General features: G+C 44.9%; 2 protein-coding genes across 2 annotated transcripts; both read right to left on the bottom strand.

Annotated features, from left to right (window-relative positions):
• Positions 1-619: 619 nt before the first annotated feature.
• Positions 620-12,577, bottom strand: LOC119195954 (disintegrin and metalloproteinase domain-containing protein 10-like). Its single transcript, XM_037451299.2, has 16 exons — positions 12,387-12,577; positions 10,210-10,360; positions 8,708-8,826; positions 8,395-8,553; positions 7,797-7,891; positions 6,807-6,956; positions 6,511-6,603; positions 6,247-6,430; positions 5,556-5,719; positions 5,243-5,426; positions 4,718-4,868; positions 4,431-4,614; positions 4,232-4,340; positions 3,907-4,127; positions 3,672-3,798; positions 620-3,397 (listed from the first exon to the last, which is right to left on the bottom strand). The coding sequence occupies exons 1-16, from the start codon at positions 12,451-12,453 to the stop codon at positions 3,222-3,224; spliced, it is 2,334 nt and encodes a 777-aa protein (XP_037307196.1). The 5' UTR covers positions 12,454-12,577; the 3' UTR covers positions 620-3,221.
• Positions 12,578-12,764: 187 nt separating this feature from the next.
• On the bottom strand, positions 12,765-18,136 carry fan1 (FANCD2 and FANCI associated nuclease 1). The gene is made up of 14 exons (XM_037451038.2): positions 18,022-18,136; positions 16,640-17,861; positions 16,367-16,507; positions 16,062-16,254; positions 15,744-15,977; positions 15,539-15,670; positions 15,344-15,452; positions 15,120-15,239; positions 14,851-15,015; positions 14,609-14,768; positions 14,432-14,535; positions 14,157-14,351; positions 13,948-14,076; positions 12,765-13,798 (listed from the first exon to the last, which is right to left on the bottom strand). Exons 2-14 carry the CDS (start codon positions 17,772-17,774, stop codon positions 13,661-13,663), a joined length of 2,955 nt encoding a protein of 984 aa, XP_037306935.2. The 5' UTR covers positions 17,775-17,861; positions 18,022-18,136; the 3' UTR covers positions 12,765-13,660.
• Positions 18,137-18,522: the final 386 nt, after the last annotated feature.

Here is an 18,522-nt window from a genome sequence, read left to right as displayed (position 1 = left end):
CGCTCTGCACAGTTGAAAGGCCGAGTGCGACATCTGCTCGAAGAGGGCGGCGGGAAAGTGAACGACGTCACGGGTAATTACAACCAGAATCTAAATCTATTGCAACGCAACTCAACGGCCGCGTTGCTTAATAAAAAAATATTGAACCTGAACTGGTTGTGGGCGACTGTTCGTCACAACCAGCGACAGCAGCTGAGAATCCACATTGAAAATCAATGGCGGGCCACATTCCCCTGCATGTGCGTACGCGTGCTTCCTCTGGTTGTTCCATCGTGAAACGCACTGGCGACGAAGGACTCGTCAACGCGTCCACACAAAGGCCTGAGTGAAGAGTGGGACGGCAAGGAGCTGCACAAAACGAATGTGGCCCCTTTCGGCTTCACCGAACATGCAGATTAACTGTAGTGGAGAATGATGAGGGGAAACAGAGGTGCTAATGATGGTGACTCACGGGATGCAAAGGCTCCCGACTCCTCAGCAACTGCTCAAACAGCTGCTCCCCCTGCTGCGTGGACGGAGTGAGTGTAGGACGTCCCACTCAGGACACGCAGCTCCATGGGCCCACACGTTGTGGTCCAACATTAAACGAGAGGATTAGAAAAAGAGAGCACACATTACAGACAGTAAACCGGGGTCTATTTTATTTTGAACGAGTCTTTTAATTAATGCATTTCAAGTACTCCAAAAATTACATCTCTTTGCACAATACAATTTGAATTTTTTTTTTTTTCTTTAGTAAAAATGTTCAAAGTGAACAAAAAATTTCGATACTGTATAAAACACAGTGAACATTAAAATCAGACAGTAGTATTACTTTTTAATCCTGTGTTCTTTCGGCCTACATCACCTACAACATTGCAACTCAATCTGGACAGTTTCAGTGCACGTTTATCTAAAAACTTTACCAAGACTACGAAATTATAAACAAAGTAAATTTACAAGCATTATTCTTCTGCTCTTCTACCCAAACCATGCCACAGGGGAACACAGACAAAAATGAGAATGTAACATTGACTCCATCACCCTGAATTGTTTTTACCATTGATGACGGTGGAAAAAGTATCATAAGCAAACTCTAGTTCAACAAGCACATGAAAGAACTTAAATAACTCACATATGAACATCTTTGAACAACTTACTCTGGAATTAGAATAGAAAAAAAAAAAATCAAACGGATGTATCAAAATGTAATTTTTCAATTTTTCAAATGAAATGCAACTTTTTTTGAAGTACTGTACAAGTTTACATTTAAACTCTTTGCTCAACAGGCGTGATCACGCCTGGGAGATGGAATTTAAAAACAGTTCCATTTTATACAGAAATGAGAGTTATAGGGGCCGCTGACCTATTCACCTTCCATGTGAAACAAACACGTTCATTATTCCCCCTCCAGAGCACAGGTCATCATGAGAAGTGACGATCGCAGCCATCAGGCGATCTCAGCTGTGGGTAGTATCGCATGCGGTCAATAATAATGCCAGAATAAAGTGAAGTCACAAAATGTAGCTTGTGTACAATCCCAAATGAACACGATTTCACCCAAATCCGAAGCGAGCTGAAGAAGAAAATACCAGAGGTCAAACTTCCAACAGCAAAAAGAAATCACAAATTTCCTTTATTTCTGACATTAAAAGTGGCTTCGGAAACATCACAAGTGACTCCTGGATATTTCTAAAGAAAAACTGTGCAGTAAAAGGAATGTGCCCACATCTTTATGGCACTCTGATGTTGACTCCTGCACTCGTGTGCTCTTAAGGGGATTTAGTCCGAGGTGACATCTGCAGGTGAGTTTAAAATGTGAAGTAAAAACAGCAGCTCGTCTCTGTGATACTGGTGAACACACTGAGGAAATGTATGAACGTTCCGCTGCTCCTTCCACCTGTTCTAAGACTAACATTTATAGCTGTCAAAGTAAATAAGTGTTGTGTGACATACAAATATTACAGACCTCGGTCAATTAAAAGTCACATTTAATAAATGTGTCCGCATGCCCACATTGAAAAGTTCTTAGACTCGCTATCTGAAGAATAATAGAATGATTTAATCTTACATTTATTTTTGTACATCCACACCGGAGTCATTTTTAAATTTATTTCCACACTCATGTAAACTAACTCTGTAACATGACACACTCTCACTTCTAAGCTAAGCCACTGCAGCCTTCACGTTCCCTCGTCTTCATTTCTCAACAGGTAGAATGGTCCTCATCTTCAGTTAGTGGTTTCCCATTCTTCATTATCCAAAACAAATTCGGTAAGACAGTAAAAAGGTGTACCAAACTAGCTGGTCTTCCTTTTCTGTTCCTGTGACCTCTAGCTTGTTACACAACGTACGAAAAAACAGGATGTTAGCAAGACAGTTTAAAAAAAAAAGATGGAAAAGGGGACCTTGAACGAAGAAGGCCGGAAAAGTGAGATACGGTGAATTTGTTGTTCAAAAAACAAAAGTGAAAAAGATCCACCTGATAGGACGACTGCGAGGAGAACTTGATGGCGCCAAATTCTCAACTGCAGCGCTCAAGGAACTCATCGCAACCATCAGTCCTTCAATTTAGTGTTAAGAGTCCTGAGAGCACTAACCGAAAAAGAAAAAAAAAAAGTGAAGAATTACACATTTACAGTAGAAGAAATAGTTTGTTTTCACTTATGATACACTAAATATGTACAGTCACATGCAGAAGACGGTCTGCACGGGAGATCGCAGCCTGTGTCTTTTGCCGTTTGACATGTGTGAATCACAAAAGTGCCGCAAATCCCCACCGAGTGTCTCTCATTCTGACGAAAGAAAATCACGGAACAATTCACCAGCAGCCACGGGCGTGTCACTCAAGAAGACGTTTGCAATAGAACAAAAAAAAAAAAGACATCACAGAAGGTACTAAAGCTACACATGATCCTTAACTCCTTGGCACTCCTTAACAAAAAAAATAAACAATAAAGGGTGGAAAAGATGCTAGATCGCACTGCATTGGAAATGGCTGATGGTTGAGTCCACTCCACAAAGAGCCAACCCAGATGCTAGATAGTGTTCTCTCTCTCCCTCACGCATCCGTTTGGTCTGTAGATGGAGGATGTGATGACGACTAAACAACCATGTCAGGCTTTTCTTTGGATGGAGTGACGCATTCGTTTCCCACTGTAGGCACGAGGAGGAGCCAAGGCATTGGGGGAGGCGGGCGAGGTGGTGGGGGGGGAGGCGGGAGTGAGGGGGGAGGGGTTCTCTCAGCGTCTCATCTGGCCCATCTGATAGTTCTCCCTGGGCTGACGGTGGTGCCTCTGGGGCTGCGCCTGCCGCTGAGGCTGCCTCTGGGGCTGGCGCTGGCCGGCGTGCGGGTGCGCAGACTGGTTCTGCACCTGGGCGTTGGCGTGCTGCTGCGCTCGCCGCCTCTTCAGGGTGCCTGTCGGGGGGGAAGCAGTCATTCCAATGGTCAGACAACGGAACAAAGTTGCAAAATTGTGCCCGCTGACACACTGCTGCAGATTCCTACGCCGCAATAACAGACATGTTGCACATCAAAGTGTCTAAAACTGTGCGCAGTGCGTGTGTGAGAGAGACTGATATCAAGTGGGAGGCATTTTGGAGGCAAGGTGAATCGTAGAATTACACCTGATAAAAGAAAATAGTAAAAACGAGTTGAAGCACACACACGTCAACGTGATCTCCGGACTCACCTGGAAGTGGTTTGGGAGGAGGAAGTTTGGGGTTGCTGCTCGGTGTGTGCACACTGCAGATCTTAATGAAGCCAGCCATCAGCATGATGAGAGCAATACCCATCAGCAGCACTGCCCACCAATGGGCCTGCAGAAGAGAAAAGAAGCACAAATCAAAAACACAATCAAAACACCAACGCCTCACGATGACAATCCAGACCGACCAGCCGACCCGAATCAGTAAGCCGATGCGTACCACAATCCACTCGGCTATGTTTTCATAGAGCTCCGGGTTGAAGATGGCCTTCTTCAGCCTGGCGAGCGGTCCGTCCGCATCCACCAGGCGGCACTTCATGAACACGTCACAGTAGCCCTTGAAGTCGTTGCAGGGCGAGCCGGCTGGCAGCGTGGTGACTTTCTTGTTGAAGAAGCGAGCCAGCCGCTCTGATCCGGTGCTGCTGCACGTGTTGGGATTCACTGCGGAGACGGATCACAGGCGGCAAACACAATTGAAAGAGATGAAATCTCTGGCACGCTGTATATATATATATATGGAGATAGATAAAAGGTGAATGACTCACTCTTCTCCATGCAACACACGTGGCAAAGCTCCGTCTCGTCCTTGCCATCTTGGCTGGCACAGGTGCAGGCCTCGAGGCCGTACTTCTCGCAGATGGAGCCGGAGCAGCCCTGCAGGGGAGGAGCGCCAGGTCAGATGCTGACTGGTAGGAACGGAAAAGTTGCTGCGATGGCCGGTTGTTCCCGGCGGTGGAGTCTTACCCCGTTGAGGCAGACTTGAGTCTCGCCGTGGCAGGCGGTGAAGTTGGCCTTGGGCTCGGACGTGGGGCACTGGGCACCGACTCCGTTGCACATGCCCTGGTGAGCGCACTCGGACTCCTCTCGGCACTTCTCGTTACGGCCCTTGTGAGAGCAGTCGTGAGTACAGCAAGGACCCTGGCTGGGACTGGTGGGAGAGAGAGAGAAGACGTTTGGTCAGGAACTAGCACAAATTGAGCTACCGCAACTTAAACTGTGAAAAAGACACAAGGAATGAAATCCACATCTACCTGCAGACTTTGTTGGGCTTTAATTTGCATTTCCTGTTGTCGGGCTGGTTGGCGTCATAGCAGCACAGGTCCCTGCACTGATCGCTGTAGCCACAGTCACACTCCTCTCCCGGCTCCACCAGGCCGTTACCACAGATGGGCTGCCCAGACTCTGTTTGGGGGGAGAAAAAACATTGAGTCTGGTCCCCAAAAACTGGAATATGTTTCTTGAAGTTGAGTCTAAACGTGGGTGAGAAATTAGACAGCTATTATTAAAAAGGTCTAAAAAAAAGGAGCATCTCATAAACTCAGCCTTCTCCCTCGAGAGAGGCCAATGCAACACTGAACCCCAAAAATACTGTAGTCTTATATTTCTCTATCTTATCTGCCAAGATGAATATGTAGACATGAGACTGCTCGTTCAAAATAGATTAAACCTTTTTTTGTTTCAGGGTGAAACAACAATAAAAATTCCAAAGAATGCCAAATACTGAGAGTAAAAATCCCAAAGTTGGACACAGTTGAGACGAAAACAGTGAAACGCACCGACGAAACAGTTGCTTCTCTTCTTCTCCAGCACCTGGCTGATGTTGCGCACGCTACAGATGGAGAACTTATTGTTGTTGAGCTTGTCGCCCGATGTGGCTCTCGCATACATGATGTAATTTCCCTTCTCCTTCTTGTCTTGGCTCTTGGATTCTCCCGGAGTGCACTCGGATCCAGAGTCGTGCTGAGAATGAGAAAGAAAAGAAAAAGGGAAAAAAAAGGTTGGAAAAAAAAGTTAAAAGGAGAAGTTACAAAGTGCGCGAGCCTAATTCATTGTTAACATACATGAAAGGGGCACGTCTAAGTTACTTACCGGGGAGCCAAAGTTGTGCCCTACTTCGTGAGCAAAGGTGATGTGGGAGACTTTGGGAGGTACGTGGGAGGCATAGTTCTGTACGGTGATTATACCGGTGTTCAGAGACTTCTTCTTTCCGTCCGAGTACAGCTTGCTTTTTTCACAGATGCCTCCAGAGCTCCCTGCGAAATAAAAGCTCAAGTTGGAAATGGATTTCAAACCATTTTTTTTTTTAAATCAAAGGGGAAGAATCTTGCTCATGAGTTCGACGATTGATTACGAGATGACATAATGTCTGACTTCAAAAGAGCATCTGCTGAATTCTAATTGTGGGGGACACAGGACCTTGGACACAAAATTACAGATTGCAACAGTACTATATCTTCTGTTAAATTCTTGAGAATGTAGTATGATAATACAGTACAATATATTGTCATAATGAAATCCCTTGGGAATCCTCAATATCTGCACATTGTCTGAGATGATATTTCAAGCTGCTTTTGGTTTGCACTGCAGTGTGAATTAATCAGCATTTGTCAGCAGTCTTTATAAATCATTATGAACTGAAGCTGTGTATTGCGGCTGCTTTGCTAGAATCATCTCCTATTCACCCAGACTCGGTGTCCCTTACCATAATGTGCCTAATCCAAAACATGGACAACAACAAGAATATTCTACCTTAGGTTACATGCATAGAATGAGTCAGTACCTGAAGGGGCTCCCACCCAGGCCAAACCCAACACCCCATCATCGAAGTCTCTGTCGGTGAAAACGTAAGCTAGGCAGTAGTCGTCATGGTTCTGCTCGGAGTTCAGCTCGAGGAACTTCTCCACGCCGATATTGGCAAAGCGGAAGGGGTTGGACCGGTCCTTCTCATCGCTGGTGGTGTTTATCTAGAGGATGACGGCGACGACCAGTTCAGAGGGAGGAAATCTTAAATCCACACGGGCCTCCCAATCTGTAAAAGACTCACCCTGATCCTTTTCACCATGAAGCTGATGTTGCGAATGCCCATGAAGTCAGTCCCCTGATAGATCGCATCGATGGCCTTGACATGACTTGAGATCTGAAACGGTCGTAAAAAACCCCACAAAAGCTTCAGTGTACTTTGCTGTACTCCACGTGGTGTTGTCCCCTCACAGTGGAGATAAGATTTGAACATTAGTTACTCCATAAATAATTAGCCATTAAACTCTTTTATAAATGTTCTGTTTTACCAATATCAGCCAAAACAAGAAGATATACTGAGTGCCGGGGGCTGTGTATCACCTGAGCGATGACAGCCTCCCTGGACTTGTAGTACTTGTAGAAGAGGTGGTCAGTCTGAATGAAAAGCTGGCAGGTGTTCTTCTCCACCTGGGCCATCCTCTTTTTCCTCAGCAGCACGGGGTCATTAGAGCCCGCCTCGGTGTGAAGCTCCTGGTGCGAGGAGATGAGAGCAGGAAATGGACAGTTACAACATTTTGAACCAAACAGAGGCTAAATAAATTATACCCGGTATTCTTAGGCTGTGGCTTTGTAGCTGCAGTATGTTCATGAACTGTTGCTGTGGAATTATGTATCTATGCTGCATTCAGGAATAGGCTGAGGGCAAGAATGAAAAAAAAAAAAAAAAAAAGACCACGCCAACTATCCAATAAAAAGGAATGCTCTGGTTTGGACAACACACATATAAAATATAATACAGACATTTGAAGGATGAACATTTATAATTCATCAATAAATTACATTAAGGCCGACCTCAGACTCCATTCCTTTGTGTAAAACTACAGATTGTATAAAATATGGACGCTTTCTCCATCTCTCCAACCAGAGGTATTTGGGTCGTCCCCCAGAGTCTGCCTCTAGTGGCCATTTGAAAGATCGCAGCATGTGTCACCTCAACGTGAGATGGATTTCTCAGCAGGAGGTTGCCAGTTGGTGCAACTACACCCACAGCAGCAAGGATGAATTAATTAGTGATGCTGCTATACAAAATTGTAATTAATAAATAAGACATTCAAACAAAACATGAAATAAATATATATATATATATATATATATATATAGGTAATGTGATTATGATGAGCTACTAATTATTCACAAAGACATCCATTAAATGAGCGGAGACAGGCTCTTCTGACGAGTGAATATAACCTCAAAAGGTAAGATACTTAAAAAGGCATCCGAGTTCATCTTTAATCCTTACGAAGAAAGAAAAGTGTACATTTCTCCCCCCAAAACCAAACCATCCCTTGATTAGACAGTGCAAGGGTTCACCTTGGGTGGCTCTGCTGAGGTCTGGTACTTCTTCATCCTCTCAAACACTGAGCTATCAGCGCAGCCTCCCTCTGGGCCGTACTTGTGCGGGTAGTCTGAGTGAGAGAGAGACACACAACACAGTTAGGATTATGCGAGACAATGTTAGCTACTTAACCCCCTGAGTCTCTCTATTTCTGGCGCTATTTGTGATCAGCTAATGGATGTACTTACACGCCACTTGAGCCAAGCTTTGCAATGTGAGCTGTTACTTTCGCGTGGCTCATTAGCGATTCCGCTCACATTTCTGTTTAATTTGCCCCCCTCAGACACATACTATATGCACACAGGGCAATTCAAATGATGGGGTGCGAGTGTAGCGAAGTATCCTTGGTGCTCATTCTCAGTACCCACATCGGGGCAAAGATCTTGTTACTCAGCCATCAAGCACCCCGGGTATCTCTGCTCCCTCGGGGCCCATCACACCCGTCTAGCCTCGGTCGGCTCGGCTGCTCTGAACGTGCACTTCCCCCGATCACACGTTTACAAACGCTCGCATCCAATTACACGTACGCGATGATTACACCTCGTCGGAGCATTTGTGTCGCTGTGCACTCACGTATGTCGTCTTCGTGGTAGATGACTGAGTGGAAGGGCACGTCTTTGCCCTGCAGGTATCTCTCAGCGGGCTCCACGTAGTAAGCGCCCTGGTAGCTCTGGATGAAGCCCTCAAACTTACCCTCCACAATGGAGCCATGAGTCAGGGTCCCTTTCTCACCTGGGAATCCAAATACCAGGGGCACAGGTGTGAGATGTTTCACACCAGCGATACATTTACAACTTTATTGTAAGTCGCTTTGGATAAAAGCGTCAGCTAAATGACATGTAATGTCATTTAGACGGATATGTGAAAATGAGAAGGGCGGCCTTACCATAGATTTCTCCAGTGTAGATATGAGAGGTATCGAATGGAATCTCGCCTCCTGAAACTTCTACCTTCAAATCAGGGGCAAACATGGTTGTATCTCTCTTCATTCGTAAATTAAAATGCCTGAAATCAAAGAAATGAATTCATAGGCACTTGAATGTGACGACCAAGGCTAGAATATGGGGGGAAGAAGTGTAATCCATATAGAGTTATTTTTATTTTTATTTGCCCACATTATTCATTTCACACAGCAGAAACCTCGGAGTTTACTTTGTGGACGAGTAATACGGGCAAATGGAGATAGGATAAAGAGGTGGAAGGAGGGGTGTAGTTTGGCAGGGAGAAAGGGTTTCGGTTGCAAAGGGGAAACTGGAGTCTTATCTTGTAAGAACGAGAACAGAAAAATCTGCCTTTTTGTAGATGAAACATATGGCATTGGAAAAAAAGATGCAAGAGTAAATCTTGGGTTTCATGCAACACCTACACAGTGCTCTTATAGTCTGTAAGCTACTGTTCTGTAGGACCGACACAGCAGGAATTGGCCGCAGGAAGATAGGAGTCTTAATGATATTGAGATCAGACAGGAATGTTCCATAAATCGGGTACATGTAGAGAACCTTTGGCGCCGTCTCAGCGGAACAATGTATATGTTTCATTCTGTTTGATCACAAAACAAGCAGGCGTGCTGTGGATTGGGTGCTGCAAATCAAATAAGTAAGAATTTGAGTTGCATCTTGAACTTTGGCATAAATTCACAAAGGAAAAAAAGAAGACATCGTCCTTTTGTGTGTTTGTTTGTACACCGCTTATGTTTCTCTTCTCTATTAAGCAGCGTGAGAGTTTGGGAACAGCAGGGAGGATGATAAACAGCCTTTGCAAAGCTTCCAGCCAGATGGTCTGGACTTTGTCATGGAGGAGCTGGACACTTTCTATTGATAACATCACCTTTTCAAAATACTGGATGGACTCCCATGACAAAGACTGGGTGTCCATCCAGCCATTGTCTTTAGCTACAAGGGGTTCCCACCCAGGTATCAGGTGTACAGAGACACTCTGGTATCAGAACAAACACAGAGCAGGGGTGTGACTAACAATATTTTCTATTAGCAATTCAGATTTTTTCAGATTTTCCCAAGCCCAAAAACAATCATTTGTTTATTTTATTTCATATGAGAAAGAAAAAGCAGGTAATCCTCACACCGGAAAGGCTGCTAGCGGAAGAATGTGGCATTGTTGCTTAAAAATCGCTTGAACGAATACATTGCTGACCAAAAATAGTTCAGGTCTACAAATCTAATGTCAACAATTCACACTGCAGCTCTTCACTATAGCTGTAAATATAACCAATGTGTGAATATGGGATGAGTCATACATATAACTAGACAAACAGGTAAATAAAAATGCATATGAGGAGACAAAGAAAAATACACAGAGTCAGTACGAAAGGGATCCAAATAGAATTTCCCATGAAGTTAATGTTGACAATTGACAATGAAATTGACAAACCTTCCATGGGCGTGAAAATCTAAATGTAGGAACTTGTCTTCATGGGAGACCGCTCTCTTGGCCCGCTGATGGTTGCTGTGCACGAGCTCTGTGTCGTAGGAAAGGCCTTCATAGTGACGGATGTACTTGTTCAGGGAATTTCTGTAGTGTCCTGTGTGAAGACGACATGAGGACTCAGCGAAAAGCATGGAAAATGCATATTATGAAAAGCACATCCTTGCATGTTAACTCAGCCATCCTCGGGGTAGAGACCATTTGTCATTCATTTTGGATTGCAGATATATAAACAAGATTAAAAAAAGATTTTTAAAAAGTTGAATATAAATGCACCTGAGAGCTCAATAGACAGAAATAAAATGAAAGCTTAAAAAGGTAACATAAAAATAGAAATTCTATAATATAAAAAAATATATATACATAAATCGAATCTTCCATTTGAACTACCTATGTCTTTCCCACTTGCCTTGGTAATTTCAAGCATTGATTGTAAAAATAAATGTTTTTAACAGCCTTGCTACCTTAGTGAAGCCGCCATATCGAGTATTCTCAGATTACAATAGAAAACTAGAATGATGGTTTTATTTTAGTGAAGATGGTATTTGAGTTTTTAAGGTGACATCAAAGCAATAATAGCTACATTTAAGAGTAAGTAACTGAGGCATGGTCCATAATTAGGATTATACAAGAACCCAAACCACTGCATGATCTATCAGATATTTGACAGGCAGGAATAAAATAAGGGAACCTGACTGCAGCACTCTGTGGTCGGTTTTAAAATATAGCTGAATATGTTTTAAGTTGAATGGATGCCAGTTTTGGAGCTGTGAACAACAACAGCCCCCAGCGTCACAGCGTAAGGATTTCACCACCAGAAGAGTGGGTGGTGGGCTCAAAGGAAAACGATTCCCACCCATCTCCCCAGCAGCTTCACAATTATTAGTAGCCTGAAAAAAAGGCCATTTGAGGAAAACATGGTCCATTTAATTTCCCTCAGATGCTCCGTTGAGACAGTAATCTGAGCCGTTTGGCAAGTCTTTCACATCAGATTTCCTCCACTTTAAAACCTAGACGGTATTTCTGTTAATACAAAATGATTAAATTAAATTAATAGGCTCTTACAGGTAATTATGCTTGACAAGTGAGCCATAGATGATGAGGAATCAGAGTAACTATGTAAGGGACATCAGTAAGTAGTCCAGGCCTCAGCTACTTCTCTGCTCATGTGAAGTATGAAATATTTACGTGTCGACATTAAATGTTTCATTGGGGGCACGATGAAAAGTAAAGGACATGATCATTAGGAGATGTTCTAATTTCTCAAGACCCTCAAAAGAAAAGGTAATGAGATTCCCGTGAACATGCAAAAACAACCCGATTATTAAAAATATATTACTATACAAAACAAGTAGCCAGAAGGTGGTAACATTACGCGGTGAAGTTAAATCACTTAAAATCTGTCAAGTGAACAAAGTTGTGTCTGCCACATTTGACAGTTTGACAAGGGAACGCAAGGAAGATATTTTAAATTAGACGGAACATTTACACGGACCTCACAGCTGTTAGACTTTTTTTTTTTTTTACAGAAGTACATTTGAGCGACTGAATCAAGACGATACCGTTGCGTTAAATTAAGAGAAGGCGACAGTGACACAAGGCGCAGAAGCCCCATCGACGGCAGCCAACATGGACCCTGGTCCGACATATCGCTTGTAAACCCGGGCGCGGGGCAGGCGACACAACCGGTTACTGAGGTTACGTGTATTATTTTCATGGCAGCAAATCGTGACGTTAGCGGCTAAAGTGTTTGCTAGCACCGGGCTAGCGGTTGGTTAGCCCGGTCGGCATATCTCCATATTCTCACAACAATGGCTGTCGGCGCTATTTGCACGATAACAACAAAACCGAGCCAAACCTGACGATTAAAACAGGTGACAACACGCGGACGCAACTCGTCTGTGTCGGTGTATTTCTATCAACAGCACGAATCCAGGTCAGCTTTACACTATAGGGCATTTTTTGCGCGAAGTAATAGGGCAAAAAGGGTGCAGTCCTCTTCATAACAAGCAGGCCCTGCTGATCCTTCCGTTAGCTAAGCGGCTAACAGCCTTTCTGCTCCTTAGCTTTCATGGATCAGCGCAACTTAACGTAACGCTTTCTCTGTAAAACCTCTCACTCACCTTGGGCGTCGTTCAGTAAAAACACAAAAACGAAAACTTTCAAAAGAAGCATGTCTGACAAATCCATTGTTAGCACATTGATACCGTTATCACTTTATTGTCCTACTTAGATAGGCGCAGACGCCCTGTGTGTTTATTGCACCTTCCTCTCATCGCCTCCCCTCTCCCTCTCTCTCGCTCGCTCTCCAGCGTCATGACGTCAGACGCACGGCAGCTTCGGCATCCCTTCCCCCCCAAATGTATCCATGATCCAGGACTGCATTCATCCCAACACGCCCAGCGGCAGCGTCGCCTGTGCTTGGGTGTAAGTGTAAATGTCTGCAATGTCCACATCGTGCACCACAACAACAGAGGATCATAACAAAAGAGATAAAAGGACATCCGTTTTATTTTATTATTTTACATTTAAAGACAGTTAAAACATTGCATTTTACATTTTTTAAGATAACAGTTGGTAAACCGGTTGTTTCTCATTTTATTTTTTGGGTCTTAAAAAGCCAAAACAGTCCAAGGTTTTGGCTCCCTTTCGGTGAGGATGTGCTCCCTCTCTTTGTCCAATGTGGTGGCTGTTGTGTTAAGCTGAATAATTTGGGTTTTGGACCGTTATTTTGCACCGTTTTTTTGCACCAAAAGAAGCACAAATGGGATAATAACAACTTTAGCTATGGAACACTGCAATCCTCAACATTTTCTGACATTTATGTACCCAGCAATTAATCAATTAACGCTAGAGGCAAGAACAACCAGCAAGTGTGTGCATTATGACAGTTTTCATTGATTACAACCCAGTTATTTTTAACTTTCTGGTAGAGCAGAGGCAAAGAAGGATTTTTTTTATCGCCATAATATCACAGTAATTACCACACTTGTAGAGCTGTCATAAAATTTATAAGCAAAATGTATAAGCAAAATGTGAATATTGGTTGCTTGGCAACCTGAGATCCTGAGATTATAGCGTTGCTAAAGAAAAGAGAAACACCATGCCTTTGGTGTTGATGTTAGTAGTACATCCTGTCATGCATCAGCTCTGAATTACCTGTAGGCAAGTTATTTTTGATCTTCATCTAAGAATGCATTTCTCCCTGTTGAAGGCAATGTTTTTCCTGATGTTAATCCCACGCATCGCAAGGCAGAATCCCTGCCACGAGACTGCCTATATTTAAGTAGGATTAAATGTATGATAGATGGAATATAAATAGAGTTGTTGATGTAAAAATCAACAAATGTTCAAAATAACACTGAATCCCAAGGTTCCCAGATCTGTCCGTGTCCGTTCATTCCAGACGAGCTCCTCTGGCTCCAGTTGCCGTCACGTGACACACCTCCACGTCCGCCCCCAGCTTCTTCAGCTCATCCAGCCATATTTGCTGTTTCTGTGAAAGCCGGTCAGTGGGCCCCTTCACCTCTACCAGCTAAAACAACAAGACACCCCCTGTCACATCGCACAATGCAGTACGCCCCATGTGTCCAGACTTAAGAGAATCCTTCACCACAGAGTTTATGAATCCATGGACACAGGAAAATGTCTAAATCAAATAGCCCGAGTGAGATGTGACCTCACCTTGTAGCTGTTGTTTGAGGCGTTCCACACCACCAGATCAGGCAAACCCCCGCGGCAGTGTCTGTAGTCTTTGGACATTCGTCTTATTATCCCTCCTAAGAAAGCTCCACCCAGGCAGGACACGAGAGACTGCAAATAAAGTCATGTTCATTACTGAGAATACAGGTATAACAAATAAAGTGTTCATTTACATGAGTGACAGTAAGTACCTTTGCCTGTTGAAGTGATGCGAAACGCTCCCAGCTGACCAGGGAACACACTTTGCCCTCCTGGGAGGTCCAAACATCTTCCAACATGTCATGCAGAGTCTCCACTGAGGACTCACTAAGCAGCCGCACACGAGTGTCAATTGCTTCTTTTCTGTTCTCATAGAAACGGTCAGTGTAAAGATCCAGAGGACATGTCTGTGGGAAGGACGGAAAGTGAGTTTGAATTGTGTTAAGTAGATATCGTGCGAATATTAGAAAGGACGAGTTAACCTCACCTGGTAAGAATTCCTGAAAACATCTGGAATGCCCTCCATAAAAATGATGTCCCAAAGCAGAAGACCAAACAATGTTGAGAACGTTGAGCCCTCTCCATGGATCCCTAGGACATTGATGTTAGCAATGTAAGTATGTCAAAGGGATAGCAAAACACATGTTGAATCAGAAGTGCTTACCTTGGTCAAAGCCTTGTTGGTGGTAATGTGCTAAAGACAGCTCCTCCACGGAGCATATTACGGTGGCCTCGGCACTCTCGTCCCCTTCATTTGCTGGTAAAAGAAACTTGGATTTCCCCGTGCCCCCCTCATGGGGGAACAGCTGTCCCCGGATGGTCACCTGTAGACAACAGTACCAACATTAATTCATGTACCACTTTTTCCTGGTACTCCAAAATACTGAAATATTACGCTGAACTCACATGCGTGACATCTTGGACTTGGATAGCGGGCAGGTCTTTAAGTTGAAGGCGATACTTCTTCATGCTCGCGGACTCGTTCATCCTAACAGCTCTCTGGTGTAGAGAAAGTTTATGTCCAGTTCGCACGAGAGGGTCCGACAGCCCTTCTCTGATAGCACAAATAGCCTATGAGCAACAGGAAAACAGACCTTATTACATGAATGAAAACACAAAGAGTAAAACATGACGAAACGTTCGAGGCGAAAGTAACCACAGATGCTGGTGCTCACTTGCTCAGGTTTTTTTAGGTGCTGGTGAAGGTTTAGTGCCAGTCTGTCCCACCATCGCCCTCGGCTGTCAGGACAGTAAACAGACTGCGACAGTAAACCCCGCAGCTCCTCCACTGCTTCCTGTGACACAGAAGTAACCCATCATATATGTCATTATTTCTATGACGTGACCTTCATAAATACTCGAATATCTGTCAGCGTGTGAGTGGAGAGGGTCAGAAAACCTCGTAATGACGTAGCCTTTGCAAGATCTCCACCACTCTAGATAAGATCCGGGTGTAAGCCCAGCCGGTCGTGAAGCTGCGCAGGAACACAGGCAGCTCCTCCTGGGGACTGTCCAACGCAGTGGTACCGTCAAAACCAAATACAAGGAATCCGTATCGCTGTTTTAGACGGAAACAAATACATATTTATGTCACCTGAGGTCGTGGTTTCTCCTCAACTCCTGCCAGATCTTTTTCGCAGCGGCGTAAAGCTCCATGGCTTCTTCCCACTGACCTCCCTGCATAGCTGAGACTACTTCTTGCAGAGCTCGCATCGATGCTTCGTACCTGTGGCGGATGGAGATGTGAGTATTTATTCTGTCCTGCGTAGATTTAACCCCCCCGAGCTATTTTGGCAGACCTGATGAGATCGTCTCTGTCCTGGAACACCTTGGCTTCACGCTGCACCGTGTAGTCCGGGAAGGCCAGGCGTCCCGAGTTGACCAGCAGGATGGTGAAGAGCTGGCTCTGCCCACCGGCCGCCATCTCCTCTTCATCCATGGTGTCCGTCAGGGAGAAGAGGAGCAGGATTCGAGAAAAGACGGCTCGAGGGCCGCGACACAGGCGCACACAGGAACTGGCGAGCTGCTTTGCTCTGTGAGGTTACAGAAAACAGGGGTGAGATCATTACTGCGACCGGAGTGGCGCAAAACGGGCGCGACGTAAGCGATCGGCTCACCGTTTGAGGATGACAGGCCCGATGTTGGGGGTCAGAGAGAAGAGGCACTTTTGCCTGCTCAGACGGAGGAGTCCGTCCACCAGCTGCTGCTTCTGAGTCCCAGAATTGCCCAAATGGAAAGTCTTAGCCAGAGTTTTGAGCTCAGGAGCCGGCAGGAGATCCAGAGCCTCCCCCAAATCCTGAAGGTCACTCTCTTTGATAAAAACGAAAACAAACATTGAGATATTCTGGTGGATAGCGACGCAATAAAAGAATAATTATACAAATGCAAAATGTTTCAAAGCTCCAAGATGAAAAACTATTACCTGCCTGCAGGAAACCGCCTTGGACCAGCTCCTCAGCAACAGGCGCCAGATCACTGGATATCTGTTCATAATCCAGTTTATTTACTTGGAGCCACTTCAGTTTCCGCTGAAATAGTCTCACATACAGCTTCTGCCCCATGACTTTGAGAGGAAAAATGCACGTGAGTGATAATGACAAATGTCTGCAGAGCGTCTTTGAGAACTTTTGAGGAAAGCGTTCCCTAAATATTATTATAAGACCTTACTTATATGTAATAACGCATGAACACAGACCTGAGAGCTTCTCAAATGCCTGCACGAGTGACAGATCCTCCTGGTTGAACAGTGACCTGTCGTCGTCATTCTCCAGCACCGCTTGCAGTACGCTCTTGAAGTTACGGAGGTAGTAGGGAAGCTGGGGCGGCCGAGAGCTCTCCGTTTCGCCACCAGCGGCGTTCTCGTGACCGGACTCGGCCTGCGAATCACGATTAATAGCTGCTGCTGCTGCTGCTGCTGCTGCTGCTGCACCTCTCTTGCACGTGTCCTCTGAACTCAAATGTCCGTCCCAGGCGGTGCGAGAAGGCGCCTCCGCCTTTAGCCGGTCCGCATCAGGCGTCTCTGCTACGCTTTCACCCGATAACACCTCATGCGACTCCCCGCTGCTGTGCTCATACTTTGCTTTCTTTTCCTTCTTGCCAGCGGAAGTTTCCTTCTTTCTCTTTGAGAGTTTGGAAGAAGACGAGGGCAATTTCGTGACGGTCTCTAATTTAGATGCTTTCCTTTTGAGGTCAGGTCCTTCAACTGAACATGACGAATCTTCCACGGCAGTTTCTGTAAGGTCAATAACTGTCACACAATCTTTGTTGTCTTCTAAACTCTGAAGATTTTCCTTCTGTGAGCTCCCGAGCGCCTCAGAAGAATATGTCTTCATTTCAGGACTCGACAGGGAATGTTTGTCTTCTGTAGGTGTCCTCTCAGGTACCGTAGGACATTTTGAAGATAACTTGGAGGAAAGACTTCCCAAGTTCTTCCTGACCCCACTTGTACTCTCAGCCTCCCGTGGTGCCTGCTCAGAGTTATTCTTTTTGAAATACGGGCTGGTCTTCGTCTCTTTGAGCGCCTCTTGATTCTTTGTGGGTTTTGGGGGATTCCTGCTGGGTGACAGCTGGCTGCTTGGTGCAACACTATTACCCGCTGAGGCGGCACTACTGTCTCCCCTCTCAAAGTTCTGACATTGCAAATCAATGTGCTCATTGATCTTGAACCTCGGTACAAAGTGGCCACAGAGGGGGCAAGCCACCTTAGGCGGAGGCCGGCTGTTGAAGAACGAGGTGATCGGAGACGAGGTGGCTTGGACGCGGTCTTTCTTCTTGCTCCTGGACAACGGCCCACTGCGTGTGAGTTTGTCCTTGTTGGTTCTCTCGGTCATGATGCAGGCGGTGGCGGCGCTGTTCGATGACGACCTTTAGGTGTTTTGGGGGAGCTTTTCTTTGCCGCATGCTTCGAGGAGGACGACCTGTGGTGTGGACAATGCGGAGGGTTAATGCTTCGGCTCTATTGAGCTAACTTACTGTCACACCGCTGCTGGTTTTGGTCCCTAACACATGCTTTGGTGGGGAAAAAGCTCCAATGATTCATTTAAGTACTGTTTTAAGAAGAAAAAAAAGATAACATACCAGAAGAAGAGCTGCAGTGCTCGATGACAACAATCCCGCTTTTTCAGGCTCGATCAGCGGAGCGTAGAATGATTCTCAGGGTGAACTAATCGATCCCAACGACATCGATATTTTCTTCTCTACCGTAACGCAAAAAATCAAGGTACTATACAGGTAAGAAAAACACTGTTCTTCATGTAGGATGTTTATTTGTATACAACATTTTTTTTAATGAAAGTTAATATGAAAGTGAATTACAACTCACCCCTTTTATATAAATGGCACCTTTAGTACAGTGTTAAATGTTTAAGAAATTATTATTACCACAACATAAATACTCAAATCATGTAGGTAAATTTTCACCCTGTTTATTTGACTATATGTGCTTATTACGCCTGCAACTGTGTGATTTGTTGGGGGACAGAGCAGGGAGCACATGATGGGGGGTGTATTTTCTACACAGGTTCCTGGGCTGCTGTGCGGCTTTTATTCAAAAATCACCATTCCGGAGAGCAATCTCAT

The sequence above is a fragment of the Pungitius pungitius genome, chromosome 6 (genome assembly GCF_949316345.1).
Source record: "Pungitius pungitius chromosome 6, fPunPun2.1, whole genome shotgun sequence".
Taxonomy (NCBI): domain Eukaryota; kingdom Metazoa; phylum Chordata; class Actinopteri; order Perciformes; family Gasterosteidae; genus Pungitius; species Pungitius pungitius.
Note: the sequence above shows the minus strand (reverse complement) of the source record. Positions and strands in the feature narration are given on the sequence as shown.